This window comes from Cyrtonyx montezumae, unplaced genomic scaffold (assembly GCF_038088225.1).
Source record: "Cyrtonyx montezumae isolate F1298 unplaced genomic scaffold, pur_monq_1.0 scaffold_23, whole genome shotgun sequence".
In the NCBI taxonomy this organism is placed as follows: domain Eukaryota; kingdom Metazoa; phylum Chordata; class Aves; order Galliformes; family Odontophoridae; genus Cyrtonyx; species Cyrtonyx montezumae.
The window spans coordinates 8,834,884-8,847,079 of record NW_027071970.1 but is presented as its reverse complement, the minus strand read 5'-3'; the positions used below and the strand labels follow the sequence as shown (position 1 = coordinate 8,847,079).

The window sequence follows — 12,196 nt, the reverse complement described above, 5'->3', positions numbered from 1 at the left end:
TGACAGTGAATGCCAACATGCTTCAAAACCACCATCAAGCTCTTGATTTTCAAGCAAAATATTTTTGTTCCCTCTTCATTGAAGATTTTAGAGTTATATCAACAGCCAGCACACAGAACACAAGGGCATTGCAGCCTGACAAAGGGAAGGGCTAGAAGTCTGCTGAATCAGAAAGAAACGTATGTTTAGGTGGTAACTCTGTGGAAGGTCTACAGTTGAGTAATTAAAGACAAATACAGCAATCCCAACCTGCAGGTCCCAAACCTGTCAGGTACTGGCACCTCCCATCTCCTGGGTGAATTTTGGTGTACAATGAACTTTGCTGTACTGATAAGTAATCGCGTATGTATTTTTAAAACCTATCTTTGGAAAACACATTTAAAATGACAAAATGACAAAATAATTAGGAAATGACAAAATAATTAGAGAATAACTAAAAGCTGTATTTCTTCTCAGCAAACTACTATTTTCAATAAGAAGTTGTATCACAATAGATGGTTACAGTCAAAAACCTGGTTTGTAGTTTTTATACTTTCCATTTATCTGTTCTGGTTTGTGCTCATTCATCTATTTGTCTGAATTACCTCCAGTTGACCCAGTAGTTTCTGGTACAAAGTGTAGAACAGGTTATGTCATTAAGGGTTATTATTATTTTTAGGCCTCACTGCTGCAAAGCAGATGGTTGAGCCATAAGGACTGCTGAATTTCTACGTCCAGTGTAAATTCATCAGCAGAGGTGATTTAAGCAGAGCTTCACCTGGATACTTTAAGCTATTAACAAATTCGAAAAGTTGCAGCATTCCTTCACTGTTGAAAACATATTTGGTTCTGTATAGTATCAGTCAAGGTTTTTGTCTCCAGTTCTATCTGAACTATAAAATAAAAAAACCTAATAACATGTTCTCTTGTTTTGCTCCTTGAAGTTTTATTTTCTTGCTAAATAGACTGAAGGAAAATTGCTCCCTGTCCAGGAGTGTAATGACAGTAATTAAAAATGCGTTCACTCAGAAGTGACGGGGAATCAGTATGGAACATGGAACAGATTGAAGATGTGGAGGAGTGAGTTTCTCTCTCATTTGACACTGTGATACTCATACATTGACTGTACACCTAGAAAAACTCGTATCTCAAGACCTCCAAATTCATTAAGAGTGATTAAAGTTCCAGATAAGGCGTGCATGAGTAACAAGAGCTGAGTGTCCAGGCCTTGCACACTGGGTACTTAAAAAATCTAAGCCATACTTCCCTTACAATGTATAAACATAAACAAGTATATATAAGACAAATTAATAAAGAAATAAAAACAGATGGTATAATCTAATTCCACTACTTCCAGTGTATTCCTTGGTCACTGAACAATTGCAAAACAATAGCTTTGTATGTGATATGTTTTGAAAGTGGGGATGTGTTCTGAAAGCATAACCTTCTCTCCATCCTGCCCGGGATGGTTCAGTCAGAAGCTATGTCACTGCACGCCTTCCTGCATTCCCTGGGCACTCAAAGGTCAAGACTGGCCATAGAGACTGAGGTTAGCAAAAGCAAAATTCCTTCAACAGTATCACACAACCAACAGGAATCAGAACTGAAGAAAAGAGCCAAATGATTTCCACTCTCACCAATACTGAGCTGCCCAGATCCCTCCAGTTCTGCACATACTGTAGAAAATCTGAGATAAAATATGTTTTAATGGAACAAAAGGCCAGATAGTCTATGCTGAGGAGAGCTGCCTTTTTGTGCTTCAGACTAAATCTCTCTGTGCATGATAATGTGTGGAGTTACAGTGACAGCCTATGACCTGAACATTAATTTTATCCTCTTAAAGCCTTCTATATGTCAGGAACTTCCAGTGGGAAACAAACTGCATATTTTGAGAAGGAAAAGAATAAAGGATGAAACAGCTATTAATTGACTTTCTGGATCAGTTGCTTTTGATATTTCTGAAGCTACAAGAATGATAGAAAATACTGGAGAGAAGTTCACCTTAGGTGTGGTATTTTTCAACTATAATGCTGAAGATATGGGAAAGAACTTGGATTAATTGCTTCTGCTTTTCATTTTAAAATTGTTATCATTAACATCTCAAAATACCTGCATCCTAATAAATTATTGTTTCCTTTCTCCATATTCCTCTAGGCAATGGACTTAAATATCCCAGTGCTTGCAAGGAACATTCCAGGAAATGCAGCAATAATAAAACATAAAGATACAGGACTGCTATATTCAGATCCCCAGGTAACAAAACAACAAAGCATTAAACTAGTTTTCTTTCCCTTCCAAAAGTTAGGTTCACTTTCTGTTACATGCTAATGTCTCACTTAGCTTTTACACTGAGCAGTTTTCTTCAGATCACTCTAAAACTCTTGGTTTTAACTCATCTTAATGGAAGCTCTCTGCTGTCTCACATTCACTTTGCAATTCACTAAACTTTTACTAGGTGTCAGCCTTGCTGAATGTTTGTCTAGCCTGTGCTGCTTTAGAGTCTGCCAAATGAATGGGGCTCAGTTCTCATCAACTTCTAGCACTTCAGTTTTGAAGGTTCCATAAGCAAGCCTTGGAATAAGCATTCTGCATCTGCCATTTCCTTTTGAGCACTAAAAGAAGTATGAAGTTTTATTACTCGACCCATAGCTAACCACAAGAAATACAAGCCTGAAGTTATAGATAACACATTATCTATAATGTCTAGCAGTAAGTGTTAATATAAAGCATTATTAAGTCAAAGACAATGTTTAGTCACAAAACAATTAACAACTAAAATTTAGCAAAGTTTTAGAATGGAGTTTCTATGAAGATAAGTACCAGCAGGGAAAAAAGGAGAGAATACTGCATATTTAAATTCAGGAAAATCGTATGGATGTTTTTATTATTATTATTTCTTTTTTTTTTTTCCCTCTTTTTTGCATTGTGGCTTCACTGTTAACAGATTTATATAGGTTGTGGAAGGTGAGTTTCAGACACAGATCCCTGTATTTAGTTCATTAATTTTACTTATGGAATTCTTCTAGATAAGAAACTGTAGAGAGGTTATGATGGCTACTTTTAAAGCCCCCATCCATAAATGTTACATAGAAAGGGGGGAAAAAAATTCTCGAAGGGCTAACTTTAACATTCAATTAAAATAATATTTCTGTTTAGTTTATTATACCTTCTCAAATCATTTCCTGCTCCTGTCATATGTAAACCATCATACAGTGAAATTTCCCATTTAGTTTTCAAACTAGTCATGAACTTATTTTGCAAGAATTCATTCATTCTACAATCTGAGACCATAACTAATAAAATAATATAAACATAGTAGCAGTTAGGGAAGAAAACATTAAAGAAAAATCAATCTGTTTATTATTATTACTCCATAAAACAGCATGTTTTAGATACTAATTATTGGCTGGATCCTTAGTGTTTCATCCAACTCAAGAATAAATACAATTTACTGGAACACTCCATTTGATAATTTTGCAGAGTACAAAATGTATGATATTAACCACTTTGTGGAGCGTGTGATTAATGTATCCTATTAAATGGTGTTTCAGGCAGGTGAGTTCTCTGTTAGTTCTGATTTATTTATTTTTTTAAGACACAAACATTCCTGCAGGTCATGTTTTGTTTTGTTTTTCTCCCCAGAATATTCTTTTTTGTTTTTTCCAGTGGTTTCTACAGCAGAAGCTCTTTAACTCTTGGAGTTAGTTCTGCTGGGGAAGCAGCCTCTTCTTGAAGTACTCCTTCAAAATGGGATGTTTTCAGGGTAGCGGAGGCTGAGACATAAAGACCTGTAAAGTTATTGTACATTTATTCCCTGCAAACAGTTCTCTGCCCTCCATATGCTTCTTCAAAACTTCAAGGCTACATCATCATGTTGAACATGCATACTGATGGCACCACTGATATTAATTCTGATACATTCTGGTGTTTCTCTCAACATTTTGCTTATATCTGGTTTAGAATTCAGATACATTATTCATACCAGACCCAATTAGCTTCATCATACGTTCTTGTAAGCAGCCTTTACTGTGATCTCAAGTTTCATATGGAACTCAAGATCAATTAAAATATGCTATATATTTCCTCAGTTAGAGGAAAGCATAATTTTAAGCACGGTAGTTCCAATGATATCTGGAACTGGTTTCATTTTATAAAAATCTTTTTATAATTTCATTGGTGTCAAACGATGTGGAAAATATCAAAGTCTGCAAATGGGTCAGGAGACTTTGTTTGCAGGCTAACATTCTAATCCCACTGCAGAGTTGCTGAAGAACTTTCTTCTTGCACAGACATGGACAGAATGCCAATTGTTTTCACTCGTGGTTTTAAAGATAAAGTAACCTTTTCTTTTTGTTCCTCCTTATCTCTCCAAACCATATCAAATAGAGTTTTTAAACTAGTATTTACAGTCTATCAGAAGTCAAGAGCTATGTTAGATCAAAAAATGTGATAAAGTTAGAACACTTACAGTTTCAAGGCATTTCTCATAGTGACATTGTTGGAAATAAAAACAACATCCATACACAATTTGAATATGGCCTTAAAAGATTCAGCATGATAATAGAGATGGGAAGATTTTTCTTTTTGTTAATCTGATTACTTCAACATCTTAAGTATCTGGTAAAATATTTCCTGCTACAACCTCAATGGCATCAGCCTAGCTTGTTCTTACATTAGTAAGATCAGAAAAAAAAGCAATCAAAACTGTTTGGAAACTCGAGGCCATTGTTAGATCTTCTGAGTAAAAATGTTTCCCATGTTCTTCATAATTATAGCTACACTCATAGACACCAGTTAAAAAAGCTTGCTCTTCCACAAGAAATTGCTTTCACAGTAAAGCTCTTCAACACATTCATTCATTCGTAAGACAGGGACAATGAAAAGAACAAGGGACGTGGAAGACGACTCTAGTTTGCTCCCTCTTCTCCCCATCCTGAGATCTGTATGTCCTCTCATTTCTATTGCTGTGGCAACTTGTTAAACTACTCTGTCTTGCCTTTTCCTGCAGCTTTTGGACTGCACTGGAAAGAATAGGCTTCATTCACATACACAAGAATTGTCTCTTTTTAGCTGCTCAAATTTGCCCATTCCTTCATGAGGAAAAAAGAATTCTGAACTGTAGTCATCATTAACTATTTGCATATATGCTGAGGCTTCATGTCTGGAAATAAAGCCTCGCCAATCACTGAAGACAGAATGGAGATGGAAATAGCAGTTAAACTAAAGGTGAAAGCTATGAAAGATTTTGTCCTTGATACTACATCATCAGCGTGCCTTACTTTTAAATCATGGCTTGATCCAGCCATTACTTGAATTTGCAAGTTTATGGAATATTTGACACTGAGTTAATGGGATCTGAAAGAAAAATTGATAAGAAAGAGAGAATGGCCAGCTACTTTGGGGCAATAAATAATGCAAAACCATGTTAAAAGGGAAGACACAAAGAATACTCTACAACCTAGGGTTCAAAATTATATGTCCAGCATCTGTGAAATCTTACCAAAGGAGCCAAATAAACAGAAGTAGGCAAACAAACTTCAAAGCCAGAAAGAGAGGAGCCAAACACTAACTGAGTTTGAATACATGCAGGATCTGGAAAGACTACTGTTAGCACAAAAAACTTTTGAAGTTGTAAGAGGGAAATACAACTCAGCTGGCTACCAGCAGCAGCACACTGAGTGCTCATGGCTTTCCTCTGCCAAACATTGGCCAGCACTATTCCTACCAGGACATCAAGCCAGAACGTAGCTGAAGTTTTTAGCCCTTTGAACCTTAGTACTGAATAGTTTAATTTACAATTGTGTGCAGTGCCAGCAATTGCCACTTATGGTCCCCTAGCAATACAGACCTGTTGCCCTGTGAATTACAGGTAACTTCTGAGCTTTGCCTCCCAGAAGGTAGATCTGTCACTATTCTGAGTTTATGTACAGCTGGCATTTGCCTTCCCTGGGGTGATTCTCTGATGTTTAAGAATCATGTTCTTTTATCTGCTGAAGCTGATATGAAATGGTTTAATTACAGTCTTCCTTTCATTCTATAAATAATAAATAAATAGTGCATTTCATTTTCTTCACTGTGGCATCAGTACGATTCTTGTAATAATTGAAGGAATATTCATTCTCTCTCCTGAATTGATTTTCTAGCTTTGCTTTCCAGATACTAGTATTTCTGGGCTTCTGAAAAATCTTACACAGAACTTCTTTTAGGTATTATATAAAGAAGATGATAGAGCCTTTAAAAAAGACTCGTCAGTTTTCCAGGAGAAAAACATAACATGGATGCTGCTGTTGAAAAATGCCTGTGAAGTATTACCCATAAAGAAGGCTCTACTCTAATGCAATAGAAAGCAAAGCAATAGCAGTAGAACAACAAGGTTAAAGGCTGCAGCAAGTGAGAACCTGCTCAAATGTAACAGCCACAAAAATACAGGAAAATGGTTGCTAACTTTTAGAAGGCCTCAGCTATCTCCAGTGAGATACCCCTTCCTCCACTGCCAACCCTTAAATGAGGTCTGGGAAAAGGTGGATCTTGGGTCCACCCCTTCCAGTCACTCAGGTGCATTGCTTACACCTGAGCTCCCCTGGGTTGGCCCTGCCCTCCCACCAGGTGCTCAGTCACTGTTTCAAGCCATGACTTAGCATCTCCATTACAGAGCACATAATATCACCTCTGCATATACATAAGATTATCTGCTCGTCTGTTTTTTTCTGGTTTAAGGCTGACTGCTGAAGTTCAAATTTACACTGCATTTTTCAGTGATATCTACAGTAATTATACTCCTTCTATATGTGAACAAAAGGCTTATTAGATAGCTTGTTATCCCCCAGGTGTTAAGTTAGGGTGTGTATCGCCCCTCTCACTGTGACTTTCGAAATGCATATCATCATGTTCAATAATGGAAAAGTAATGTGTGATTTTTCCTCCTTTTTCACCAAATATGAAACTTACTTCAGATCTGCAGTAAAATAATAGTGCACAAATATTTGTGTGAATATCAATTATGCAGCAGATAACTACTGATTAAGGCACGTTACCATGCCTTAAGTAGTTTACACATCATAGACTTCAATTCTCCAAAAGAGCTCTGAGTTCTGAAAGTCTGTGTTCTGCAAAGTGTGAGCCCAGGCTTCAGACTTACCACAAAATTCCCACTGAAATGCAAGTCAGCTGGAGTTAAGGGTGACACCTGAAAAAGAAAGTTATTGATGTCCACGGCTCAGTATCCAAAAACGAAAACAAGCTAAGCCAGATGCTTCAAGAGTTATGAGGCAAAACCCAAGTAAGTCACAGTAAATCTTCCCACTGGCTTCCAGTCAGAGGGTGCCTAGTAGATGGTCACGTTTGATTAGCAGAAGTAGGGATAAAGCTGAGAAATCCTCACCCCCAGTCCCCCAGTATTTTTCCACTTGCTGTTACCCTCCCTGCAGCTTCTCAGCTTTTGTGCTTTGGACTCTGTTTGTCATTTTTCCTGAAATTATCATCAGCACTAAGTGTTGTAACTGTGAATAAGGATCTCATTTCTTCTATCATTTACATGTTTCCAAGTTTTTGTCCTCTATAGCCACATTTTAAAAGAATGCTAATAGGACTACCTGTCAAGAATTATTACATTACTGCTTCTGTTCTTAGGTAATTTACATAAATTATTTTTAAACATTACTTTAAATAAAATCCTCCACAGGAGCATAAAATTAAAGTTGGAACGTAGTTCAGTGTGAAGAGTATTTATTACCATGATTATACAGGCAATTGGATGAAACCAGCATAAGTCATGTAAGACTTTCCCACCTCCCCTGTTCTGTATTCTTGGCAGACATGGAGGAAGGAAAAGAACAAACCTCAAAAGTTGGAGTCCTTGGCTGTATCTGCAGGATCTGATAGATGTGGCCTCAGGTTACTCACTGGACCAGACCTACCTATCAGAAAATAGCTGAATGCATGGCAGTAGTGGATGGAAAGCAGGCTGGATGAAGTATGTGGCCCTCAGGGCTGCTCTAGAGGCTGAATAGATAGAGCCTGAAGTTTGGCTGGAGTTCTGCAATGCAGAGGGGAGAGCATGTGGCATGCTGGGCACAGGTGAAGTGTGTTTGGGGAGAAAGGTACTGAGATCCCTAGGCAGGGAGAGTGGTTTTTGCATCCATTAGCCATGCAACCTGAAAAGCATCTGTGCAAAGATTACAGTCTGGTGCTGACTTTTCAGTTAACTCAGGTAATTGTTAATATAAATGTGTGAAAATAATCTTAGTCTAAAGTCCACACAGTTAGTTACACATCTTTCCAACAGAACCGACATGTGCATCTCTGACTGTTTAAATTTCATGTCAGAGTTGCATATATTGATAGCTCTTCTTGTCAGTGAGAGTCAGGGCAGTGATTATAACATGTTTGATGTGATTTCACGTATCAGTGTTTCCCATGGGTCCCACTACAGTTACATATTATGCATAGCCATAACTTGCAGTACAACAGCAGCATCGATTCTGTGGTAACCAAAGATTTTATATCTAGGTATTTGTTTATATACATCATGCACTTAGGTTTTCAAGTATAATTTGCTAATTAACCTAGTATAGATATAAAAGCTGGTCTTATTTGTGATATTTCCTTTCATTACTGACAGTTTCTACGAACAACGTATCTCTTTCTGCCATCCTTTTTTCTCCCTCATGTCCTTACACACTAATCTGCACTACCAATTATGTACCACTGTAGCATCTTAATTTTCCATTGGCACAATAGTCATCTTCATTTCTGAGCTGAACCAAGACAATATTTTGCAAAGATTGGAGCCCATCTGTAATCAAGCTGAAGTGTCGGAAGTTGTCTCTTGATAGAATATTAGACCAGCTGCTCAGAATAGATTAGTTCGGACATCAAATCTCCTTTCGCACATCTGAAGTTCACAAATTCTCTTCCCTAGAACTAAATCAGAGTGGCAGATGAGCAGAAAAAGGAATGGTTGTAATCTGCCAGTATTTTGCCAAATAAAGGAGATTCATACTTGGCTTTTTGGTGCAGGATGTTAAGCTTACAGTGCAGGATCTACGACTGCCCATCAGCAACAGCTCTGTAAGAGCTGGCTGCCACATACCTGCTCTTGTCTTTATACTGCGACAGCCTTTATGTAGTGAGTTTTTCAGTCCCACTACAAAGTTTAGTAATGATGTTACAATAGCAATGAGATATAAGTATAGCTGGGCTGAGATCAGATAAACTGATGCCCGCTGTGCTCCATGCAGGGCAGCAGGTGAATATTTATTTAATTTATAGCCAGCCTGGCTTTGTAACACTTGGGCAGGCAAGTGCTTTTTGTGGCATTAAATTTTGTTGTATGTGTATTTGTCTTAACACTCCCTGGATTTATCTTCGATTTTAAGTGACTTAGCGGGCTGAACAAAAGATGTTACTAATTATTATTAACTGTTAATCATTGTTTCTAAATTAACTATTATATTTGGCCTTGAAAAACAACTTTAAACAGCTTCCAATATTGGCACCCAGATGAAGAGTTTTACTGTAGTCAAGATATGGGCACAAGTTATTTCAGTATCATAAGAACTTCAAGGAACTTTTAATTTATTATTTTCTTTATCTTTTTTAGGAGTTTGTTGTGCTGTCCAAGAGTTTGATGAATGACCCCATTATGGAAAGAGAAATTGTAACAAGGGCCAAAGACTATGTGAAGAAACATCACTCATGGGAATGTGAAAGAAAAGCCTATCAGAATCTTGTCCTAAGACTCCAGTGAACTGCCAGACCCAGCAGTTTGTGCAGAGCACTTTAATGATGGAAAATGTAATTAGATTTGGGTTTCTCTGGGTTTCTTTTTGGAAGATATAGTAAGACACATGTTATTATTCTATTCAAATGCACCAACATCACAGGAGTTGCCTGCTACTTCAAACTATCAAATTTATCCAATTCAGTACACTGTCTCCAGTGTACCAATTCATCACAGACCAGTACCATTTTGTGAGATCACATCGGAGAAATATACTCCTTGAACAGACACACATTTTTTGTGTTAAGTCCTCAGAAGGAGGATGATTTCTTGTATACAGTGCAGTACTTCACCACAAAGAGCTTATGTCAAACGTTGCCATCATGATGCACCCTAACGAAATGCAGTATAGAACCATGGAATGGCTCGGGTTGGAAGGGAACATGAAGACCATCCAGTTGTTGCCACTGAACAGATGAGGCTTCCAGGGCCCCATCCAACCTCACCTTGGGCACTTCTAGGTATGGGACATCCCCCCCTTCTCTGGTAACCCTTATCAGCTCCTCACCAATCTCTGCACAAAAAATTTCCACCTTATATCTAATCTAAATCTCCCCTCTTCAAGTTTAAAGCCATTCCCCTAGTAGCAATTTTGCTTTCCAGTTATACCAATCTGAAAGTGTTTGGGTACATGTGACATTCACATTTAAGTACATAAAGCCAAGGCCAGTTAAATATACAGAGTACAAAATTGTTAAGATGAAAGCTTTCTTCAGACTAAAAGATGGACATATCTATTGATAAAGACATTGATATATATATTGATAAATGAAGTGTTGATGCTTAGGGATAACAAAAAACATAGGAAATGATTTTTACTGCCCTGTAGGTACCTGGATTCCTTTCAGCTAAGCTGGTATGGCTGAACAGTCAGGTCTGCATTTTCTCTTGAGTCCTGATTGTAATTGTGTAGGTTGGCATAGCACCCGACAGCCGTACATGGTTTCTCATTCCAGAACTGCATGGTATTGCCCTTGGCAGCAAGATGTGCTCGCAGGCAGAGATGCTTTGTTACGTAAACTACCTCTTAATTTGCCAGTTACTTTGGTACCTTGGTTATTTATTTATTTGCTAAAGGATTTATGAGAGCTACAAAGAGGAATAAAGGGGTGGGTTGGGGGGGAAGAGGTATTTTTCAATTTACTGTGTATTTTGGAACTGTTCATTGTCATTTGTGGTTCTCAGGATATATTTTAACATATTGCAGCACATTATTTTAAAGGAAGTCCATACTAATCATTTTTGCTAGCACAGTGATTATTGAATCAAAGATATGTCCATAATTGGTCTTCAAGGGATTGTATTTATAGAAAGGGTGTCATACTTTCAATTCTTACTGGAAAACTGTACGCTTTGTATACATTTGATCCTGTCCCCATGACTGTGAGTTTTCTATTGATTTGAATAGCTATTGTGTTTGACTTTTAATAATAACGAAGTTCAGTCTGTCTTTTAAGCTTTCCTCTGTACTTTGGATGTTTTGCAACCATTGGGACAGTAAACAAGAAAGGAATATGAACGCTGTGTGGTGACTTGTCCAAAACACATCCCCCTTTTCTTGACACGTGGTTAGCACTGCCTTCAATAACGTGGGTCTTCACAATCCCCAAGGGCAGAACTGGCCTAATCTCAAATCAGAACATGCCCTTTTAAGCACATTTCTCTGAAATCTTTGTTGTGTCCTTCGACACACTGGGATCTGAGTGTGCCTGCACTAATTCTCGGTTCAGAATCCATCTACCACTGAACAGCTTCTAAGTCTGTCGCTGCATCTTTCTTTGCACATCTCTGTTAGCAGGATTAGCAGGGCCTCTTGCAGGGTTGCAGTCTGTCCTTTAGCCACTCTGTGCTGAGGGAGGAATGCCTCTGACACTGATTTCAGCATGATGTATGTGGTGGGGGACACTGACAGACAATAGCAATAAATGGTCCTCTTTTATCTAACTGAGCATACTGCAGGCTGTCCTGGTCCTCTTAAAACACCTCACCCGTCTCCTCTGCCCACATGTCTCTGATACTTCACTTATTTGGCATTAATCCATTGGCCTTCCCCACTCCTGTGGCATCTACTGCCTTCTGAGAAATACGAGTTATTAACAAATAAACAAAGACGTAATGTGTGATAGAAATGAGCTGTACTTCAAAGCATTGAGCTAATGGTGACAAATGATTGGAAACAGTAACGATTAGAAAGCTGTTTCCAAAGTGTAGAATGTTTATCACCAAGCTTCAAGGAACTAAAGACTGAACTGGAATTTGTGTTATTTCCAGCAAAACAAAACATGTGCAAGTGAGAAATTCTGCTATACCCTCAGAATGTAATTAACATATGATTTTTCAGGCTGTATTTAATCTATAAATATGAAAACTGCATCTGGGAAACAGCCTGCTCATTTGCATGTGATAACCATACCAGAAGCACAAACAAACCTGCAA

The 12,196-nt window shown here is 37.9% G+C and overlaps 1 protein-coding gene across 1 annotated transcript in view; it reads left to right on the top strand.

Moving 5' to 3' along the window:
* GLT1D1 (glycosyltransferase 1 domain containing 1) overlaps positions 1–10,146 on the top strand; it is a 44,918-nt gene extending 34,772 nt beyond the window's left edge. The window contains exons 11-12 of the mRNA XM_065739122.1: positions 2,134–2,232; positions 9,581–10,146. Coding sequence (XP_065595194.1) covers positions 2,134–2,232; positions 9,581–9,727 — 246 coding nt within the window. The 3' untranslated portion in view covers positions 9,728–10,146. The remainder of the gene's footprint in view (positions 1–2,133; positions 2,233–9,580) is intronic.
* The last annotated feature ends 2,050 nt before the right edge of the window (positions 10,147–12,196 follow it).